At 45.9% G+C, this 23,402-nt stretch overlaps 1 protein-coding gene across 4 annotated transcripts in view; it reads left to right on the top strand.

The window, feature by feature from the left end:
• Nucleotides 1–278: 278 nt before the first annotated feature.
• Myof (myoferlin) overlaps nucleotides 279–23,402 on the top strand; it is a 144,542-nt gene continuing 121,418 nt past the window's right edge. For 2 of the 4 annotated variants that reach the window (NM_001099634.1, NM_001302140.1), the window contains exons 1-3: nucleotides 279–620; nucleotides 19,459–19,514; nucleotides 21,212–21,303. In NM_001099634.1, coding sequence (NP_001093104.1) covers nucleotides 533–620; nucleotides 19,459–19,514; nucleotides 21,212–21,303 — 236 coding nt within the window. In that variant the 5' untranslated portion in view covers nucleotides 279–532. The remainder of the gene's footprint in view (nucleotides 621–19,458; nucleotides 19,515–21,211; nucleotides 21,304–23,402) is intronic. The other 2 variants (XM_006526995.1, XM_006526994.1) reach the window with 1 other exon arrangement.

Genomic DNA, 23,402 nt, shown 5'->3' with positions numbered 1-23,402 from the left:
GAGGGGGCGTGTCCAACAGCAGGAGAAGAAAAGGCAAAAGTAAAATTAAAAACCCGACTAAATAGTTTAAAAACTCCTCGAGACTCGGTAAAACAGTGCAAGAGGTGGTAGAAAACCAACAGAGTTCGGTTTCACGAGTTACTGCTAAAAGGCAACAACATCTCTGTGGTTTTCCTGAACTGCCTGCAGTTCGTCCCAAATCCACCGCCGTTTCATTGGCTGCGCAAAACTTCTTTTCGTCGAGGTGTCCTTTTTCAGGTCCACACTTTTCTGAATTCATAAGCCGCGCCTGTGGGCCTGCGTGGACTCCGGGAGGGAGTGTGGATATCAGTTTACACTTGGCTTTCAGTAAATAATCCTCCAGAGGCCCACCCCCCTGCCCTGCACCACCCCCCCACCGCGGTGGGAGAAGCCCTCCCCCTGCCCGAGGAAGCCCTCCCCCAGCTGGGAGACATCCTCCTCCCAGGGCGGAGGGCCCAGCGCCAGCACCGCGTCTTCTCTGCTTGGCTGCGACTTGCTTTCTCCACGAGCCATGCTTCGAGTGATTGTGGAATCTGCCACTAACATCCCTAAAACAAAATTTGGGAAGCCGGATCCTATCGTTTCTGTCATTTTTAAGGGTAAGACGACGACGTTTTCTTCTCTTTCTGAAACCCTTTAATGGAAGGCTAGACTTTTGAATCTCCTTCAAGTCAGCTCTTGGCATCTGGTGAAGCCAAGCCAACTCTGTTCCTCTGGCGGTCCCAGGTTTACCTGGGCAGGTCACTGTCGTTCACTACTGAGGGAATCTAACTTTTCCTAGGGCTTGGAGAATCACCGAATGGCCTGACATTTCTGTAAACTCTCGGGAACCTCTATTTGCTACTCTTCTGGATTTCAAGTATGAAGGTCTTTGTCGGTTCAAAGTTAGTGCGCATAGATGTGGGTGCGTTTTGAAACTTTCTCTCCCTGTGAGAAATGAGTAGCGGAGGGAACAATTCATTAATTGCTGGAGGCACCATTACACTATTAACCAGTTCCATACTGCTTTTACCATCATTTGGGCTTTGCGTAGGGCATGAAGGAACTCTCTCTAGTGTTCTGAATCTCCAGGAGTTGGGCTGTTTGGATATGTTCGGTAACTTTGGGATTGCCCACCCTAAAGGAGCTCTGAAGCACATCTGCAGCTTGGGAGTCTGGCTCTACAGCACTGGATAACCTTGGGCAAATGACATCATCATTCCTCTGTGTCTCAGCGTTCCTCTGCAAAACAAGGGGGAAGGTTTAGACTGGCTGGACTTTAATAGACCCCTTGGAATTCCAAACAGATATCTGTGACACTAGCTGTGATTGCGGTGGAAGGGAGCCGGGGAGGGGAACGGGCAGCTGTTATCATAGGATGCCCCCCTCCACCCTAGTGGGGCAGGTGGCCATGGCTTGGGTTTGGCTGCGGTCTTGGCAAGTTGCAGGCTCCCTTGGTGGGGGCACCCTGCTGAACTGGAACTTTTGACAGGCAGGCATTTCCTTACTACAGCTTGGCACATTTCCTGCCAACCCCAGGAATCTGACTCCTCCTCCCTTGCAAATACTGTGTAATTCACCCCTTTCTCCACTCTCCTGTCCATTTCTGAAAATCTTTATTTCTGTTCTCAAATCTTTTCTTCCAAGGGTGAGCAAGAAAAGGAAAAATGGGAAACGCAAAGCTGCTAAAGGGCTGTTCAGTTAGAAAGAGAAAAAGGGAGGAGAGAAGGGAGGGAGGGAGGGAGGAGTCGGGAGAGGGAAGATGAAAAGAAGAGACCTAGAAAACAAAATTCAAATTCTTACTGGACAGTGTGGTTTATAGTTCTGACTCTAGATTATGGAGACACATATTAGATTTATTTGCATGTGGTAATTTTAAAAATCTAACTTAAAGCAGTCTTACAATACTGACACAACATGAAGAATTTGCACCTTTCATTGTTGGCATGTGAAAAAGGGTGCTAAGACTGAGAAGTCACAATTTAGGGCAAATTGTACAGATTATGAAATAATCTGAAATTGACAGTGTTAAAAAAAACTAATTTATTAGCCAGGAAGAATATTCAATAATTGAAACTTTTAAGTGACTTAACAATATGTCGATGAATGAAAACGCTTCGTCGAGAGGGAGAAACTTCAGGTAAATTGGTAAATGTAGTCTAGGCACACAATCACAGTTTTGGTTCCCTTTGGTTGTACAATTGAGTGGTAAAGTCATTCATTCATTCATTCATTCATTTACTATTTCATTCATCGGACACAAGAAAGACCATTGAACTCAGGGTGGGAATGTTTGAACTCCAGGCAAGCACTTCTTTTTGGTGGGGTCTCCTTTTTTTATGGCCCTGGGCATCAGACCAAGGGCACACTCTACCACTGAGCCATCTCTGACCTGCACACTGGACACTAGCCAGCATTACCTAAATAACGGATAACCTTGGATATCCCAGCTCTAACCATTCAGGTCTCAGCTTCCTTAGCCATGGCAAGTAGCAGGACACTGGCTTTCTAGTTTCAAGGTGCTTCAACTTTCTAATACCAGACTTTGATCATTTGTGAGGTCTGAAAGCCATGGTCTTGACAGGTATGGGACAGGCAGTCATGGCCATGATTTCTTTTCCTGCCTTCCTTTCCTCCCCAGCAGTCTGAAAACCCTGGATACATCAATTCCTTCCAGTGCCCAATTTTGAGAGCTATGTAAAATTAAGTTGAATTAAGTCCTGATAGAACTAAGGATCTCATGTCGTGGCATCAATGTTCATAAATGAACAAGGGTGGAAAAGAGCTCAGCCCACCTCCTGGAATGACAGGAAGCATGGCCAACTGAAGGGAGAAATGGGGGTGATGATGCTCGCATGGATACTGTGAGGTCCTGTCTGTCCATCAGCTTTCCATTTCTGTGACAAGGATGGAGATAATCACCGAGAACAGAGAACATGGCTTTTGGCCCAGGGCTTTAGAGGTTCAGTCCACAAGTGAGCAGATCTATTGCTTTTCAGCCTCTCGGGGAGGAAAGGTTAGGACTACCATCTGGTAGGAGTGTATGGCAGAGCAGTCTTGTACATGGCCAGGAAAAGAGGGAGGGGACAAAGGCACACCCCAATGACTTAACTCCTCCTACAAGTCCCCAGCTCTTAAAGGTTCCACTGCCTGTTCATGGTAGGCTGGAGACCAAGTCTTTCACTGCTGGGACTTTGAGTACCACATCTCTGACTCCCAGCAGAGACCCTGCTAGCCTGCAATTACACTGCATCTGGGAGCAAACGTACTAGTCACCAACTAACTGCATTGGAGCAGATCTCAGGCCTTTGTATAGCCTTCGGCTGGCTGTGGAGTTGTTGCTCCGGGCCTCGGGTGAACCAGAAGGGCTGGTTGTGCTTCTTTTGTGGAAATGAAGGTGTGCAGGAGTGGATTATGAAGGCAGCAGAGCTTATGTCTTTTCCGTCTTGGGTTCCACGAACCAGTTCTAAATTTTAAGCCAGCCTGCTGAGAACTACAGGTAGCTATCTGCCTCAAGCTCCTTGTAGACAGCTAGCGTGTGCAGCTGGGCCCAACAGGGATTAAATATACAAGCCTCTGAGACCTCTCAACTCCCAGACATAAGCATTTAGACATTCTAACTGTGGGATAGCGAGAGGGTCGATGGTTAAAAACACTCGCTGCCAAGCCTGGTTGTCTGAGTTCAGTCCCTGGAACCCCCATGGGGAGAGAGAACATGCTTCTGTAACTTGTCCCCTAACCACCCCCCAACACACTCACATACATGCATACATACATACATGCATGCATACATACATACAGAGAGACACAAACACAAACAATAAAAGAAAACAATTAAATTTTGTTTAATTTTTGTTAATATCAGATCTTAATTCTTTGAATGACGGTCAAATAAAGTAAACCAAAGCATAAAAGGGATTAAACAACTGAAAAATGACAACTCTTCCTGCTGTGTTTGCAGTCTTCCTAGGGACCACTGATCCAATCAATTTAATTGAGGCAGGGGCTCATGTAGCCCAGGATGATCGTCAAGTCCAGAGCTATCTGAGGATGAGTTTGAACCTCTGATCTTCCTCGTTCTCCAGTTCTCCTTATCCTGAATGCTGGGACTTGCCATCACGCCTGATGTGTTAGTCTGAACAATTAGGTTTGAATCTCTTACATCCTCTTGCTGTAGGCAGACAAGTTGCTCCAGCCTTGTGAGCATGTGCGCTTCTGAAGGGTTGGTGCTGTGGGGATTTTTTAGTTTGTTTGTTGGCCTGTAGCCCTTTAAAGGTCATTTTGCTAGCTGGATATTACCATATACTTTCCTTTTCCCCTCTGTTTCATCCCTTGCTTTTGTATGAAAAGAGTCTTTTGAAAAGGTTAATAGAGAGAAACCTTTCTTGTATACTCATACGCTGGCGTGTTTTATTCATAGCAGTGTTTTATTCATAGGATCATCCCTTTCCAGGGAAACATGGCGGCCACAACAGCAGGTTTCCTATCCTGTCCTTGTGATAGGGTCACTTTGCACCCAAGCTTCCATTCAAAACCATCTTAGGGAACATAGTAAGTGTGAGTGTGAGTGTGTGTGTGTGTGTGTGTGTGTGTGTGTGATGATCAGATCAAGGCAATTTGGCTTAATTACCACCTCAAGATTTTGTATTTCCTTGTGTGAGAAACATTCAAAATCTTGAGGCATTTCCTTCCTTCCTTCCTTCCTTCCTTCCTTCCTTCCTTCCTTCCTTTTTCTTTTTGTGTATGTATCTGTTTGTGTGTGATGTGTGTATGTGTGTACAATGTCCACACCAGTGGTGCATGAATGGAGTCTAAGATCAGCCTTGAATGACACTTCTCATCTTCCACCTTGTTTGAGGCAGGTCTCTTGTTTGTAGATGGCCCACAAGTTTCTGGGGGATTCTCTTATCTCTTCTGTAAGAGAGTTGGAATTATAGGGTCATACGGTGCCCAACTTTCTGTAGGCTTTGGAGATTTGAACTCAGGCCCTTGCCCTTGCTCAGCAAGTACCTTACCCACTGAGCCAACCCCTACTGTCCAGAGGTAAATTCTAAAAGAATCTTTTAGATAAGCTTTAAGAAGCTGTGAGATTCCATTCGGAGTGGTGAAATCTCTCACAGGGTCCATTCATTGTAGACTATGGAGGTAAGCTGTCCATATAGAATCTTGATCTACCTAGGGTATGTTGTAGAGTCTAGACAGTTCTTCACAGGTAATGATGGTCATGAAACTTGGGTACTTCAGTAGAACCATGGTATTGTATTGACAAATACTTCAGAAAGCAAAACTGTTTAATCTACTGAGTCATTCTCCTCACTTCCGGGAGAAAAGGGCTTGGAGACTAACTGTTGAAGGATGGTGGCCCCACCCTGCCGAAGCCTGGGGACTGTACATTTCCCAAAGGCACATTCTTTGGCTCTCAGTCATCTACAAAACCACAGTTGCTTTTAGAAATTAATTAGCTTGTCCTGTTTTTCCTTCCCTCCTCCACAACATAGCTTACCCATATGCTCTCAGTCAGGACACTGGCACTTCCCTGGCTTCTTTTCTGGTCACTGGTTTCTCTCTGTTCCTAAGACCAGTCCAAGTGGCATATTTATGCCTTCTCCAACAACTGATAGATTGATGGATGTTGAATATGCTTTTTCAGCATTGGCCACTGAAAGAGATGGAAGGAGGTTAGAGACATCTTGGAATAACAAAGCCTCTGTCTGTTAATCCTGAAAGGGGCCACGGTGATTGGCCCATCTTCCGTTGTTCAGGAAGGATTACACTTAGAATTCTTTCATGTGCCCTGTGGGTGGATCTAGGTAAAGGAACAACTGCTCCACACATTCCTGATACTGAACTGAACACAACCGGTTTGTAGCTCCTGTTATCCAGATAAATTGATGTGTTTGAATTCTTCTATTTGAAAAGAACTACATGAAGCCGCTGCCCTTCCTGCTGAAGATTCATATGTGAAACGTGTACTGGTCTATAACACAGATACTACCCAGAACACTGTGGCATGACAACCGTCTCCCTACTCACGGCAAGCTTCGGTGGAACAGCTGCTCTGTTGAACAGGGCTGTACTTTGAGCACAGTTTTCGTTCAAAAAAAACAGCTGTGGGACATCTGCCACTTTAAGCCTTTATCAACTGACTTCTAATTGGCCATTACAGAGTAAAGGCCCTGGGCTTTAGAGCCAGCCATACCTGAGGAATTCTAATTGCCATTTCTTGTTTTCTAATTGCTTATGAGCAAATAAAATCTCCGGTTTCGGTGTTCTAAGTAATACTCAGTGCTGGTTAGTTTCTTTCAACTTGACACAAACTAGAGTCACCTGGGAAGAGGGAACCTCAGTTGAGGAGTTACTCGGATGAGATTGGCCTGCAGGCAAGGCTGTGGGGGCATTTTCTTGATTAATGATTGATATGGGAGGGCCTGGTCCACTGTGGGTGGTGCCATCTCAGGGCAGATGGTCCTGAGTTGTATGAGGAAGCAAGCCAAGCAGGGATGATGAACAAATCAGTAATTGCTGTCCCTTCATGGTCTCTGCTTCAGTTCTCATCTCCAGGGTCTAGCCTTGGCTTCTCTTTATGATCATTTGTGAACAGAGCATGTAAGACAAATGCAGTTTTTCCTCTCCTCAGGTTGCTTCTGGTCATGGTGTGTTTTATCACAGCAACAGAAACACAAAATAGGATGGCCTCTCCTACCTTGCAGGGTGACTTGTGGATCAGGTGGAAATGCAGAAGGCCTTGCACATAGGAATTCTAAATTTCCTCTCCTGTTTGATAAGTTGCCAGTGTCAGGAGCCATGGTGAAAACACCTAACACGGCTGTTCTCCTAGGCCTCCGACACTAGAATGAGATGCATGAGATGCAAGCTAGTACCTCGTTGGAAGCGTGGGAAAAGTTGCAATTTATGAGTAAAAGGAGGCCACGTTTGGTGGCATGTGCCTGTAATCCCAGACCTGAGAAACAGATGCAAGAGAATTGCCACAAGTTCAAGGCCAGCCTGGTCTGCATAGCTAGTTCCAGATCAGGCATATATAGGAAGACCTTGTCTCAAAAATTGAATCAAGCAAGCAAGCAAGAAAGCAAGCAAGCAAGCAAGCAAGCAAGCAAAAAGAGTAAACAGAAGAACAGAAAGCTTTGAGAGGAAAGTGTTTATATTTAAGTTGGTCTTAAAGGATACATGAAGACATCATTAGGAGGAAGTAGTGGACATAGTTTACACTCGGGTCATCCTAACACCTGGGAGGCTGAGACAGGAGGATCACAAGTTTAAGGCCTGACTGGGCTGCATAGTGAGATCCTGTGAAAGGAAAAAGTAAGGGAGGGATGGGGGGGGGGGCGGGGAAGGAGGGATGGAGGAAGAAGTTATTCCAGACTTTGAAACAACCACAAAGGGGCTGGAGAGATAACTCAGCAGTTAAGAGCACTGACTGCTCTTCCAGAGGTCATGAGTTCAACTCCTAGCAACCATGTGGTGGCTCACAACCACCTGTAATGGGACCTGATGCCCTCTTTTGGTGTGTCTGAAGACAGCTACAGTGTACTCACATATCTAAATAAATCTTAGAAAAAAATAATAACCACAAAGGATAGTGGAGTTGTGGGTGTATGTGGTGAGATTAACAAGGGTAGTCCGGTTAGGGAGTTGTGATGCATGGTAACCTACTGGAAAACCTCTCTGAGAATGGCATCAACAGGAGTCTGGGGGATTACCTGGGTTTGTTGATTGAGTCAATTGCTCTCCAGAACAGAGGCAGCTCCTTCAGGACCACCTTTAGAAGGGAGGAGCTAATGAAGCCTGACTGAGCCAAATAAGTGAGAAAACCACACCTAGCAGGCTAATGGGACTTCTTGTGCTTCATTGTGAAATGGAACTCCAGCCATCCCCGTGACCCCTCAGAGTGTTTACCCTGTGGGTGAGCACAGGCTGGGTGGGGTGGCTCTGAAAGAGACTGTCATGAGGGAGGCAATCGGAGACAACAGCTTAGAAGGTGAAAGTGATATTTGAAAACAAACATAGCTGGCTTCCCACAAGTCAGATGGGGAGCATTTCCTCAGACAAGCTGAGATGTGGCTCTCATCCACTCCTCTCATTGCATCCCTGCCCAACCTGGAAAGGTAAGGTGCCACCGCCAAGTGTCACTCTGCAAGGAGCAGAAGCTCATTCAAGCTTGTGCAAGGAAAGCGTGGTTTCTAAAGCCTCAGAGAGATCTTACAGAATATAGATTATGGGCTCCAAGGGGCCAGACTACTGTCAGGCAAGGGCCATTTGCAGCCCTGTGTTCTCTTTCCCTCCAGTTACTTCTTCTCACCCTCTCTCATTCCCCCCCCCCCACATTGTCCCCAAGACAGACCTCAAGAGAGTGACCCCAGTTGGCATAGTTGTGTGAGATTGGTTCATCCCAATGTCTGTGATCCAAAAGTACAGCAGCCCAGGACACAAACCCCAGGTATACCAGATGTATCTACTGCAGTGTGAGACCTGAAAGCCCAGAACTTGAACCACTTGGCTCATCTCCTTTCAGCTCAGTAAATTTAGACCCGTTTTTAGACAACCACTTGACCCAACCTCCTATATAAAGTGTCCCTTCTTTCTATGATCAACACAGTATGTAGAAAAGGATGGTCTTTGGACTAGGGAGGTGAAGTTTTGCCCCTGGTTTTATTACTAGGAGGTGAAAAATCTTTGGGTAACTATATATCTAGCTTTCATTTCTTCATCTATAAAAGGTTGGGAGTAAGGTGCACCTCCTAAGGTATTATAAGGAGAAATGGTGGTGAATCTAAAGTACTTTCAAGTGATCACACCCTCCCTCTCTTCCCACCTGTGGAGGATGCACAGAAGCCTGGAGGACATTTCTCAGGGGCAGCTCAGGGTTAGACTAAGTGGAATGCCCTTTAGGTATAGCTATGACTGTACCAGAATCAGCAGAGCCTATGTCTGATTTATTGGCGAGAGTGTGCCAGGGCATCTCTTAGGTACAAGGTTAAGTTCTTTGTTTCTCATTGTGGTGAAAGGCATAACATTTGTCATCTCAACCGTTTCAAGTACACAGTTCTGTTATTAAATATCCACAGTGGTGCTCTTACCTTTAGGCTACAGTAAACACTGGAGCTGTAGACAGTGGTGTGCAGCTCTCCTTTAGAAGGCTACCCTGAGTCTAGTCGAGTTAAAATGACCAGTCAGCTAGGGGCTCACTGAGACTGAAACACCTACCAGAGAGCACGGGTGGGACAGACCTAGGCCCCCTATACATATGTAACAGATGTGCAGCTTGGTCTTCATGTGGGACTCCTAACAGCTGGAGCAGGGGCTGTCTCTGACTGTTGCCTGCCTTTGGAGCCCTTTCCCCTAACTGCCTTATCTAGTAGCCTCAATAGGAGAAGATGCACCTAGTCTTACTACAGCTTAATATGCCAAGGTGGGTTGATATCCCTGGGAGGCCTCCCTTTCTGTAAAGAGAGAGAGAGAGAGGGAGGGATGGAGGGAGGAGAGGGAAGATGGAGGCACTGGGAGGAGAGGAAGGAGGACAAGCCTCGATCAGGATATAAAGTAAATAAAGAAATTAATTAATGAAGAAAACAACAGTCAACTTGCTCAAATCAGAATATTTTACTAATTTAAAAAATGTCATTTAGAGGGCTGGAGAGATGGCTCAGTGCTTAAGAGCACTGGCTGTTTTTTCAGAGGTCCTGAGTTCAAGTCCCAGCACCCACATAGCAGCTCACAAGCACCTATAATGGAATCTGATGCTTTCCTTCTGGAATGCAGACATGCATGCAGACAAAGCCCTGAAATCAGTCAATCAGTCAATCAATCAATCAACCCCTCCCCCCCCTTTTTAAAGCCATCCAGCACTCATTTTCAGGTTTATCTAGAGACTTTCTGTCCAATGGAGCTTCCTGTGGTGTGGAAATAGTTAAGATCCACCCTGTGTGACAGGAAGCCACTAGCCACATGTGGTTTCCAATCACCAAAATGCAGCCACTATGACCAAGGGCTTGAAATTTTACTCTTAAGTGCAACTAGTTTAAATGTACATATCCGCACGTGGTCACTGATGGCCTATAGGGATGGCAGCAGAGATTGCAGCAGATGGCCCCAGCAGCTGAGTGACCAGGTCTTCCACTTGCTTATGGTTGCTAGAACCTGCAGATCCGGTGGCCTCATCTGTCAAATGGAAGGTGTAATTGTCACTACCCCACACAGCGCATGTGCGAGCATTCGCACTGAGGCAGTGGGAGCAAAGGGCACTGAGTGTTGACTGCTGCTGAATCTTCAGGGGGCTTGGACTGGAAGCAGCCTGAGGAATCAGCTCACGCCGCTCTCTCGCCCCTTAGTGCTCACGCAGCACGCACCTCCACTGCTGAATCCTCAGGGTTCTCGTAGGGACGTCTTCTTTCACCTTCATGTTCCATGCAGAGGACTTGGGCAGAGGCAGGGCTGGGTTTAATTGCATTCCAGATTGTCCCTGGGCTCTGATGGAGCTCAGTTCCCATGAGGAGAATATACATAACTGGACCATGACACCAAGCCGAATGAATACTCTGGCGGCCCCTCTGGAGGGGTTGAGTTGTTCAGTATGCTGGCATCATTTGGATCAAGTCAGAAAGCAGAGAGAAATTTACCAAGGACAAAAGAATGTTTTTAAGACAGGGAGAGAAGGAACAAAGCCTAGCCCTCCTGGCCGAGCTTTGTCACAAGGTAATGCAAGCATTTATGACAGGCTGTGTGACTCAGAGGCACAGAGGTGAAATAGCTTAGCAGCGAATCAGTTCCACTGATAATCTAGATCAGGCTATTTTATTAGCAGGAAATAAAGGCCTAACCTATTTTACACAAAGCATTTTTTTTTTTAAATCTCATATTTAACTGGCAGGGTGAGGCCCCATTCTGTTTTAACCACAGATTTCTGGTTTTTTTTTTTTTTTTTAACCTACGCCATCTTTTTTCATCCCAGTAGTCCTGCATAGAAATTGGGAAAACAGTTCTGCCATCTTTCTTTTCACTAACAATGTAGGAAGTTATGGTTCTGCTCATCCTTCCTCCCTGCCTGGCCCCTCCCTGTCTCTGCGCCCTTTTGATGATTTCTGCCTGGGCCTTACAAATACAAGTATTCAGTAACTCTGGGTGAAGGCTGTTAGGTCAGGCATCTTCTAGCTCTTTGGAGAGTCTGGATCGAGCTAGGCTGGGATTGTGCCCACAGGCAGCCTAAATGCTATGCTGCAAGCAAAGCAGAGTTTGATGAATCAAATTTTTGTTGTTTTTTTAAAGATTTATTTATTTATTTTTATTTTATTTTATGTGTATTGGTGTGTTGATTGCATGTATGTCTGTGTGTGGGTGTCAGACCTCCTGGAACTGGAGTCATAGACAGTTGTAAACTGCCATGTGGGTGCTGGGAATTGAACCTGGGTCTTTAGGAAGAACAGCTAGTGCTCTTAACCACTGAGCCATCTCTCCAGCCCCTAATCAAATGTTTAAGTTGTCTTCATGTGCAGGTCACATTGAGGATGAGAACTTGACAGTTTTTATGGACTATGTAACTGCTTTATTTTTATTTATTAATTACATTTTAATTAATTAATTTTATTCACTGAAAATAGAAAAAGTGTGTGTGTGTGTTGGGGGGGGGTGTGAGACAGGATTTCTAGGTGTGACTCTGTCTATTCTGTAGACCAGGCTGGCCTCATACTCACAGAAATCCACCTTTCTCTGACTCTAGAGAGCTGGGATTAAAGGTATGACCCACCACCACCTCCTGGCTATAAAGTCTTTCTTTAAGGTGTGTGTCTGCTCGTTAATGTGTATGCAGGAAGGTATGCTTGCATAAGCATGTGGAGGTCAAAGGAGAACTCTGAGCATCCTCTCTTGCTCTCCACCTCATTCCTTTAAGATAGGATCTCTCACTGAAGCTTGAACTTTTAGGCTAGGCTAGACTGGAAGCCACCAAGCCTTTTCAATCTTCTAACCCCAATTGCTAGGACTACAGGTACAAGCATCTACAACCCCAATTGCTAGGATTTCAGGTACAAGCATCTACAACCCCAGTTGCTAGAATTACAGGCACATGCATCTACATCCATTTTCTTTTACAAGGGTTCTGAAGATCCCAACTCAAGTCCCCATGCTTGCTCAGTATGTGCTCTTACCACTGAGCCTTCTCTTCAGCCCAGAAGTGAAATCTTTTCCAGCTAGAGAAGCTGTCTTAAGTAGAATGGGTTAAGTATCTAGGTAAGATTCTCATAGCAGGTTCAGGCAGAGGTGGGGTTTTACCACCACACTCTCCTCTTCTGAGGCCATCATACAGTTGTTTCCTATGCAGAGCTGAGTGTTATCTCAGCCATGTCTGTCTGTGGCCGACACTCCCCTATCCACGGCCCTTTGGGCATTCTTATCTCTTCCAAAGGAGTTTAGTGCAGGGCAGGTGGGCCATGCAACGGACAGGCATAAGAACCGGCAAGGTTGTGTGAGCTCAGACCCCCGAGAATCTCAGAGATCTGAGACTGGCGGGAGTAGGGCTGTTCCCTACCTATCTCTGTACCTGCTCTGGGACATAACCACGACACCCCACCGTGGGCAGTCACTTTCTTAAATAGTACTTGGAGTCCTTCACCATGCAAATAGAGCATCACTAACATCTCAAACTCAGCCAACGGGAAACATCTACCTAAATGCTACCACACTCCTCAAGGTTTGTATAGTCCCTGGAATAAAGGGCATAAGTTATTTCCACCAAGAATCGTCTGAGAGTGTCTGTCTTTATTGAGCTGTAACACTTGGGGAAGAGTTCTCCCAAAGCATTCATCTCTGGATCTTAGACCACTTAGCTGGCCAGGTTCGTGCTGCCTCCGCCTCCGCCTCCGCCTCCGCCTCCGCCTCCGCCTCCGCCTCCGCCTCCGCCTCCGCCTCCGCCTCCGCCTCCGCCTCCGCCTCCGCCTCCGCCTCCGCCTCCGCCTCCGCCTCCGCCTCCGCCTCTGCCTCTATTGCAGACAAGAGACCTAGGACTTAGGCTGCCTGCACTATGCACACTGCCCAAACTTCCCTGCTTCTCTTCTAAGAGCTGCAACACTTTAGGAATTCTGGACCCAAGAGAGCTCCATGGAAGCTCAACTTCCTCCTCTTCAGTCTGGTTTGGTACAGAGGTGTCTGATTTTCTTTTTTTAATTTCCTGGACCTTTTTTTTTTGTTGTTGTTGTTATTATTGTTGTTTAACAGTGCCTCACTATGCAGCTCTGGTGGTCCTAGAACTTACTATGCAGACCATCTTGGCCTCTAACACACAGAGGTCACCCTGCCTTCATGTCTTAAGCTTCTGGAATAAAAAGCATGAACACCTTCGGAAATTCAGCCCTTGGGTTTCTTACCCTACTGGGTTGAGACTGTGGATGCTGGTGCCTTTGGTCTGGACACTTCTGACTCCATAGCATTGTCTGAGAGTCCCAGTGCTCTCTTTGCGAGTGGCATGCCTTGGAGAAGAAGCCCTTCCCCCCTCCCCCTCCCATACATTTACATGCTCAAAGTCATTTCATGAGCGTGGTCTCACCTGTTGTTCGCAGCCCCTGGAGCTGCCTAGGGAACGGTTACATCTGTTTTGTAGGAATGTGTGAGATGGAGAGAGAGCAAAGCTATGTAGGCAGGAAGAGGCAGAGAAGGAAGAGAACTTGCCTGGGGGGGGGGGGGGCGGTCATAGTCCATGGCTGCCTTCTCAGCTCAGAGCACAACTCTCTTTGAGCATGGAATCTCACACTTTAATTCCATCCTCTGATCCTTTCTATGCTCCACTGACCAAGAGCAGCCCACTTCCACCTCTGACTCCCTGCCCTTCCTCAGATCTGTAGCCAACAATCAGCCAGCTTCTTCAGGAGCTAGAGGCCAGAGTCAACTGCACCGTAACATGGAGGGCTGAGAATGTATTAAAACTCTTGACATTGATGATGCTTTCCTTAAAGAGATAGAGTAGCTGTGGGCTGAGAGACTGAGGCTCCCGGTAAATTTCAGTCAGTCATTTTTCCTCCTGGGAATAACGGGCTCTGATGGTCACAATTTCTACTTTGCTTTGCTTTCGTTTTCAAAATTCTCTTCTGGGGTTGACTTCCTTTTGCTACAATGTCTTGGGTAGGGGCTGGCTGATGGAAGCAGTTACTACTTCTGATTCACAGGAACGTCCCTCCGTCTTAGGCACAGTTTTACTCTTTCACTGGGTCCTTGCTGCCTCTGTGTCTGGTTGAGCCTTTGAATCCCCATTTGAAAGAAGGCTCGGAGGGCCCCTAAGAATCATATCCTCAGTTGAATCTGCTGAGGACAGCCTGGATTCACTCTCTAGCAAACTATGTCTCAGATATACACCAGTCAGATGTCAGAGTGTTCCAAGAGCTGGAACAGCTGTATTCAAAGTCTACCTTTGTTTCTTACTGGTGGGTGGCCTTGGATAAACTGTTTAACTTTCTTGTGCCTTGAAATGAGGGTAATGGGACTAGGCCAATTCTCTCTTCTCTCTCTTTCTCTCTCTCTCTCTCTCTCTCTCTGTGTGTGTGTGTATGTATGTGTGTTTGTAGAATACTTATTTAGCATTCAGTAGGCCCTGCCTAATTTCTGCCTAAAGGCATATATGTAATCCTACAGTGTGGGAGGTTGAGGCAGGATGGCCTCAGGGTCATCTCTGGCTATATATCAAGTTTGTGGCCAGCCTGGACATGAGACTCTATCTCAAAAAACTAAAATTAAATTTAAAATTAAAATAAAAAAAAGGTAACCTCTAGGCAGTTCTTAGCAGAGTGTCTGGCAGATTATAAACCTAAACATGAAAGCTAGTATTCATGAGTATTAGGTCCCAGGACTTCCTAGTGGAGACATCTGGATAGAGTCGGAAGAAGCAGGTCATTAGGCTGGGAAGGCTTGAAAAAGCCACCGGTTGCTTGGTTCCTCAGCTTATAGTGGCATCTAAGAGCCCAGGCTGGAAAATGAAGCTGACTTGGGGCAAAGACTCTCCTACCCTTTTCTCTGCAGGAAGTCTTGGGCAAGTCGATTAACTTTGCCTGCTTCCATTCCTGCATCTGTAAAATGGGCACCCATTCCTCTATCCATAAATTGGGCACACTGGTACCTCAGTAGTTAGGTTAGGCATGGGTATATTTAAAGTACCCACACAGGGTGGAAAGTCACATATAAAATCAGCCTAGCAGCCAGTGAAGCTAGAGACCATTCCCAGGGTTGGCTTTAAGTAAGAGTCTTTTGTGACTCTTTCAGATTTCTGGGCCTCATTGCAAGTTCCTTGGGGAATATTATTTTATTCAGGAGCTCAAACTCAATAGGACATGTCGGAGGCCAGTGGGGCCCGGGCTGCAGAGGGAGGGGCAGGAACCCGGCCTGCTTTGGCCTAGAGTATTCCTGTGTCCATGTTATCAGCTACCTCAGAACACACAAAGCAGCTTCTCTTGTAGAGTGGTTACTGTTTGACCCATGCATGTCTCTTTGAACTCGTTTGGCAACATCTCTCTGAAGCACTGGGGCAGCTAGAGTTTGGAATTTAAAAGTCAAACATGCCTCCAGAGAGTTCTCCTGGGTGGCTTGCCAGGATTCCCTTTAACTCCTGGGGACCGAGGAGTGTCCTTTTTTTTTTTTTTTTTTTTAACCCCTTACAGACAGCTCTGGCCCTGGTCCTTGTAGAATTACCCCATTCTTGTGGCTGCCAGGCTGACTGGCAATCAGGTTCGTCACTGTGGTGTACCAGCTGCCCTGGGTGGCCGCTGACTTCTGGGATGGAGCTGTGAAGGAGTTATTCCACCAGGGCTGTCCCTTGCTTCACTGGGTACTTCCCGTCCCTTGGAGCTCTGAGGCCTGGGACCGCCCTGGGGAAGGCAAAGCAGTGTGTTCTGGTATATGAATAAGAAACACTCCAATGGCTGCTGTGTGCTCCGTGCTCAGACTCAGCGCTGCAGACTTCACATTCATGCTCTCTTTTGACCATTAAGGCAACACTGCACACTCAAGAAGTCTCTCAAATCATGGAGAAGCTACTAAGTAGCAAGCACTCTGTGGGGACACGTGAATGGCAGTCTTAATAAATTATAGCCATGACCTTCAGAGAGTCATAGTCTTTTAAGATTGATTTTTTTATTATTTGTGTGGGAGAAGAAGAGGAGGAACCCCTGAGAACGGGAATTATTCATTGGCTGTGCGCAGTCTAACATAGGTGAAGGACATGAAATTCAGGTCATCTGCAAGAGCAGTAAGTGCTCTTAGCTCTCTCTCCAGCTCTAAGGAGCCACGTTCTTACCTTAGTCCTCCACCTCTGGGGACTGGACCTGTGTTTTAACTGCAAGGTTAGAATGCCAGGTCCCACATTTGCTTGCCCTGTGACGTGTGACAACTGGCGATCATCACTGCATTTGCCTTTGAGAACTGTTAAGATGAAATCAGACCAATGTTGGGAGTAACGGCCAGTTCTGAAAACTTAATCACTGTTAGCCATGTATAAAGGCTTAAAAGCTCTGGGACAATTTTTCGCAAGGTAGGGCATGAATTTATATTTAGCTATTCATTTCTCAGGAGGAAGGGGCATCAACCTGAGAACCAGGTGATGCCTGGCTGTGTCGACCTGACAGAGTTAACTGTCACAGCGTCTGGCAAGGTAGGAACAGTGACCAGCAAAGGAATTATTCTGTGAAGACAGGCAGGGTTGCATGTGAGTTCTCTGGCACTAAGGCTGGCACACTGCTTAAGCCTTTCAGAGCTGAGCCAGGCAGGCTCCGCTAATCAGAAAACAGGAAATGTCCGTAAGAATGTCTACAGCCGTGTGTTCCAAAGTGTTCTGCTTTTGAGTTCGTTGTTTTGTTCTGGGATGAAAGTGCTTAGTTCCTTTCCAAAGGAAGGAACTGCTATCTTAATAACTGTAGAGGTGGCAGCCTACTGATGTAGGTGATGGGGAGACAAGAGAGGGCACTTCCCGTCATTTAATCTGATGTCCAGAGCCTGCAACTCTGACCTTTGATAGGAAGAAAGCAGGTAAAATATACCGAATAGAATAAATATTTGCCTGTGGCTACTGATAAGAAAATATTTTTCTTCTTTTTCTTTCTTTTTTTTTTTTGGACTGATGTGTTTATGTTTGAGAGTAGGATTTTGGTAAAATACAATGTATTTACCTTTTGATACAAATCAGAACCTCCGCCTTGGAAGAGATCAGCTGAGTTTCTCCAGAAGGGGAGGAGCTGGCGCTCATTCTTTCCTTTTTCCTGGTTTGCTGGGAAGTTAGGAGAGGGCCTGGGTTACATATAAGGTCTTTGAATCAGACTATGCCTGGCTAGAGGGCGTCTTCCTAGCTCTGTGATCTTGGATAGAGTTCATGAAAGGACACAATAAAAGCCCAGCGATGCCTGGCTCTCACGGAGCCTGTCTCCCACCCCAAGGTGACGCCTTCAGCATGTGTGTCATGTGAGCAGCCTGGAATCTACTGAAGTTCCAGGTGAATGCCTCCACCTGGGCTGTGGTCAGCCACCGGCCTTCTGTTCTGCTTCACAGGCATCCTTTGTTCTCAGCATCTGCCCTGGTCACGTGCTCAGCAGCATACGTTCGATGTTTTGGGGTAGCTTGGTTTTCCTTGGCAGATTACTAACTTCTGAAAAGTCTTTCAGGCTGGCTTCTAACACCTTAGTTCCTTCATTGGCTTGTACCAGCCAGATGAAGGTTAGCGTGGAATCCAAGGCTTTGCATCATGTCTAGCCATAGCCGTCCCACACAGTTTTTACCTCCTTTCTTGGCCCTTTGCCTCCAGGCAACTGTGCTGTGACTGATGCCCACCCCCTAGCTGGCCTTGCCACTTCTTCAAGAGAGCAGTCCTTCAATTCCACCTTGTCAATCAACCTTGACTTTGCCTCTTCTTCCTCTGTGAGGTCTTTTCCAGTACCCAAACTTGACATCACCTTTCTTCCCCTCCCCCCGAATTTGCATGTTCTGTATTCCTCCAATGGCAACTAAAATCACCCTTTTCTAGTTAAGTACCTCTTGACACACCCTCACTAGACCACTTGAGGACCAAGAGCTCTTACAGGCAAGTGATCATGTATCTCTCTCAGTGTTCAGCTCTCTCACGTGTCATGCCTGGCACGTGGTAGTTTTAAAAATATTTGTTATGTGGAGGATTGAAGGCATTCATAAAGTTTGTGAAAGATCTCCCTTAGAAGACCATGGCTATGAGGTGGCTTAGCCTGAGCCGGCCGGTTACTTCTCCCATTATTTCTCTTCCCCTAGGAGGGAAGCTTACAAAAGAAAGCCAGCTGGATCATGTGATGCCCACTCCAGTGGAAAAGTTAATGCTTAGCAGAGTGAGGGTCATGACTCACAGTGTTGCTATGCTGAGGTCTTGGAAGAATGAGGTAGTTAGTCGTCCGTCTCTCCTCCCCCCCCCCCCCCCCCCCCGTCCTCCCCCAAGCAGACTGTGTTCTGGGAGAAGAAGAGATGTGGCAAGCAGTTGAACAAAACCCACCACCTCCCACATTCCTCAGCAGCAGAGCAGTGGTCAGGCATGGCTCAAAGTGTGGCTGCCAATGTGCCCCTGCCTGCACTGTCACCGGAGCCCCTCCACTCATTGACTGGGTGATTTTGACTACGTCGTTTAACCCCATTCACCTTGGCTGTAAAGGGGAGGTGACAATAGTAATAATAAAAATTACACTGCTGACGAGGGATGAGGTGGTGCTTTCAATGCATACAGTCGTCAGAGGCAAGCTCTTATTTTGGTATCCATTGGAGGATAGGGACAGGGACCTGAAGGAAAGCCATGGGCACTGGCTGCACTCATCTATCTTCTCCTCTAGGTAGATGGACTGTCCAGGCTCAGACACAGAGAAAAAAGACCTTAGGTCTCACAAGATGGTCCAGGAGTGCAGGGAACCCCCACGTTCTCCACTGGTGCTAGCAGAACTCCTCTCTGGATGAGGGTGTGGATGAGGCTTTGAGAGGGAGCCCAGCTTAGCTGCTAAGCTGTGGTGTTGTCTTACCAACTTTGGAGCAAAGAGGGCTTCAGAGTCGAAATCTCAGGTTTCCATCAGGCCACGTGTGAGCGATTTGCCCATGTTGTACCCTCAGTGTACACATCTGTAAAATGGCTACCCCAGACTCTCAAAGGTCAGTCCCCTTGAATTCTTTCAGCAGCAAGATAGAGATGCCAGTTGGAAGCCTGTGGGAGAGAGAGGGGAACTGAACAGCACGACCATGATGGTGGATTCTTATCCCTTGTAGATCTCGAGGTGGAGGAAATGTTTTGAGAACCCAAATGGTATTCCCTTTGTAAACCTGACTCAGGTGTCCCCCGCAGCTGGCAGACAAAGGGGTAAATGAGTGGCATAGGAGGCTCTGAGAAACGGCTTTTAGGGGAATCAAATGGATGGTACAAGATCTTTAGTGACTTCTAGTTGATTGAATCTCTTGCTTTTCTTTTTTTATTTGCAGATGAGAAAAAGAAAACAAAGAAAGTTGATAATGAACTCAACCCTGTCTGGAATGAGGTGATTTTATCGATACTGTTTCTTCTTACAATTATAGACGAGCATGCACTCATATCATTCAACTCAAAAGTATTTTCATGGCTGTGTAATATTCTACTGAAGGGAAATCATGTAGCTTCTTTACACTGACCCCTCCCCCCATAAACACACACACACACACCACACCCACACCCACACCACACCCACACACACACCCACACCACACCCACACACACACCCACACCACACACCACACACACACACACACACACACACACCACACACACACACACACACACACACACACACACACACACACACATACACACACACACACACACACACACCACACACACACACACACACACACACACACACACACACACAGAGCACTCTCATAACACTGTTGACTTTGCATCTATTTTTATAAGTGGCTCAGAGTTCAGTGTTTTTACAGATAGACCAAATGTTTCATTCATTCTTTTCCGGGTGGGATTTTCCTAGTCTGACTAATTTTTTGATGACCAGCTTCCATTGTTTCTTTCAACTGCTGGGCTAAACCTCCCCGGACCAGAGCAATGTCTTTGTTGTTCTCCCTGAGTCATTGGAGGGCGACTTTCCTTTCACCCACCCTAAATCCTTCCCTCTGCCAGCCTCTTTTAATACGTCTAAATCCCAGGGCCATATCTCATCATCAATGATGGGAAGCTGTGGAGCCTCTTAAAGCTTCTGTGGGAAACCCTGCTGTTCTGCAGGCTGTTCTGCAGTCTGCTCTCTATAACTCACAACACAGCCAATTGGACCTTAAGACCTGTGAAGCCCCTTGTGCAATGCTGTGCACTCCTAGCACCTAGCACGCAGCTCCAAGGCTAAAACAAAGCAAAACCACATTTGCATCCTTCTACCCCTTCTGGGTTGGACTAACCTGACATGCCTCTCAATTCACTGGACCTCAAGGGTAGAGGTGTGTTGTCACCTGAGGGCACTACCCACCTTACTCCATTTTGTTCCCAATGTCCCCCTCTTTAGTTTGCAAATGTAGAGATCTAGAAAACACTCTACCTGCTGTTTCGTAGCTGTACCCAAACCTCAGTGAAATGCCATTGCCACCGTCTTTGGGATTGGTGGGTGTATTCTCATGGGAATTGTGAGCCAAACTTCTATTCCAAAGCTACTTTAAGGTGGTTCAACAGGTTGCTTACTTTGACTAATCAATTGACCACCTGATCAATTAAAGGCCTCCACGGTGCTTTGTTATCTCTGTAGCATCTCTTACTAGAGAGCAAGTCACTGAATTAAAGTGAGAATCTGAGACACAACAACAGCAACTGGATAGCTGCACTGGCCACAGTAAAGAGGAAACCCTCCTTAGAAGATGGGTTTCTAGTTATTCATTACTGTTCAACTGTAATGCACAAGAAGAGCACGGTTTAAAAATAACCACGGAGGGAAGTATTTTCTCAACAGTTTGGTAGGCGTTAGTTCATTTTTCTGACTATGAGTCAGAGGTTTGGTGACCCGTCTATAGCCCCAAGGTCTAGAAAATGGGAAGCCAGAAGTAGCTTCCACACTCCCTGGATCTCTATCTACTTTGTTTTCTCACCATCCAAACTATAGAATTTAGTAATTCAAAGGAGTGTTAGTGAAGATTACTGCCCAGTGTGTCCTCTATTCTCTTTAACAGCCTTTTCACTTCCTTTTAACTTTTCTGTGAACAGATTTTGGAATTTGACTTGAGGGGGATACCACTGGACTCTTCATCCTCCCTGGTGATTGTTGTCAAAGATTTTGAGACAATTGGACAAAATAAGTAAGTTGCTTCCAGAGAGTTTTTATCATTTTATATATATTATCTTATCATATTTGTACTGTTGAATTACACATTATAGCATTTTTATTGACCTATCTGTGGTACTTTTAATATTCTAGGGCTTCAGTTCCATGTCTCTATGCTCTTACATCTTCACGAGCCATGTCAGATGTGGCTATTCAATCACAGAACTTTTCCCCCAGGACTATACTCAGTGTTCAATACTCAGCCGTCACGAGTCTGTCTATCTCATTCCTTCTTTGCCAACTGTATTCCTTACCTCTAGTCATTTATCTGAGTTGTAGCTACATTAGTATAACAAAGATTCTTTGTCTGCTTGTGTGTGCTTTGCTAGAGTGTGTGTGTGTCTATGTGTGTGTATGTGTGTGTGTGTGTGTGTATGTGTGGTGTGTGTATGTGTGTATGTATGTTTATGTGTGTGTGTGTGGTGTGTGTATGTGTATGTGTGGTGTGTGTGAGTATGTGTGTGTGTGTGGTGTGTATGTGTGTGTGTATATATGTGATGTGTGTATATATGTGGTATGTGTGTATGTGTGTGTGTATGTGGTGTGTGTGTGTGTGTATATGTGGTCTGTATGTGTGTATATATATGGGTGTCTGTGTGTGTATGTGGTATGTATGTGTGTGTGTATATATGTGGTCTGTATGTGTGTATATATATGGGTGTGTGTGTGTGGTGTGTATATGTATGTGTGTGTGTGTATATATATGTGATGTGTGTATATATGTGTTATGTGTGTATGTTTGTGTGTGTGTGTGTGTATGTGTGTGTGGTGTATGCCATAACTCATGGAAAGGCATGTTATTTCTCACCATAATTATAAGGTTGTCGTTGTTGGGTGTACTGCTACAGTAATAACAGATTTGGGAGAAAAAGAGAGTCTAATGCTCAAATCCATGTGAGTTATAAGAAACACCTTGGCTTTCAGTGTTAGTGCATGTAAAGTTGCAAGTCTTGCCTTCAGCACACTCGGCACAATCAGAAGGCTGCAATGGGAGGATTAGGGAGTTGAGAGTTAGACCACGTGCCCTGGTTTGCTTGGCTGCCTCCCCACACAGTGCTTGGTTTGCTGTCAGTGGGGGCTTGGTTTAGACAGTAAGTTCTATGGTCAACATAATTGTTGGGATCTTTTGCACACTGCTGTCACAGTCAGAAAGTCTTGACAAACATCTGCTCCCCAGATAGTGCTTTATTGGGGAGTGCATGTGTGTGTAGTGTGTGTGTGTGTGTGTGTGTGGTGTATGTGTGTAGTGTATAGTATGTGTGTATAGTATGTATGTGTAGTATGTCTGTGTAGTGTATGCATATGGGTGCCTATGTGTGTAGTCTGTATATGTGTACTGTGTACTATGTGTAGTATGTGTATGTATGGTGTGTATGTGTATGTATCTGGTGCATAGTGTGTTTATGTGTTGTGTGTAGTGTGTAATGTGTAATGTCTATATGTGATGCAGTCTCAGCGCAAAGCATGTAGAGGTCAGAGGCCAACACTAGAATGAATGTCTTCCTCAATTGTTTTTCAATAATAATAATAATAATAATAATAATAATAATGGGCAGTGACTCTCACTAAATCTTGGACTTTCTGGTGAGACAGGTCCAGCTGGCCAGTAAGCCCCAGGATCCCCTTGTATCTACTCTCAGCTTTAGGGTTACACTGTACCACATGCCTTTTTATATGGGCACCAGTGATCCAAACTCATGCTTGTGTACCAAGCAGCTTACGCACTGACCTTCTCTCCAGCCCCAGAATTGTGAGCCTTCCAAATGTATTCTCTCACTTATTCATGCCCCTTACGACTGAAACAGTTTTATTTAAATTATTTATTAAATTATATATTCTGAAATTTTATATTCTACAAGGTTCTGACTCTACTCACTCTCTTAAACTAAAAACTAGTGTAATTGTTTGTTTGTTTGTTTGTTTGTTTTGGAGACAGGGTCTCAGGTAGTCCAAACTGGCCTTAACCTTGTTGTGTGGGGCAAGGTGTCCTTGAACTTCCCAAGCGGTGGGATTGTAGGGGTACACCACCACACCCAGCTCAAATCTAGCCTTTTAAGGTTATGTTGCACATCT

Source organism: Mus musculus, chromosome 19, assembly GCF_000001635.26.
Source record: "Mus musculus strain C57BL/6J chromosome 19, GRCm38.p6 C57BL/6J".
Classification (NCBI taxonomy): Eukaryota; Metazoa; Chordata; class Mammalia; order Rodentia; family Muridae; genus Mus; species Mus musculus.
This window is presented reverse-complemented; position numbering and strand designations above follow the sequence as displayed.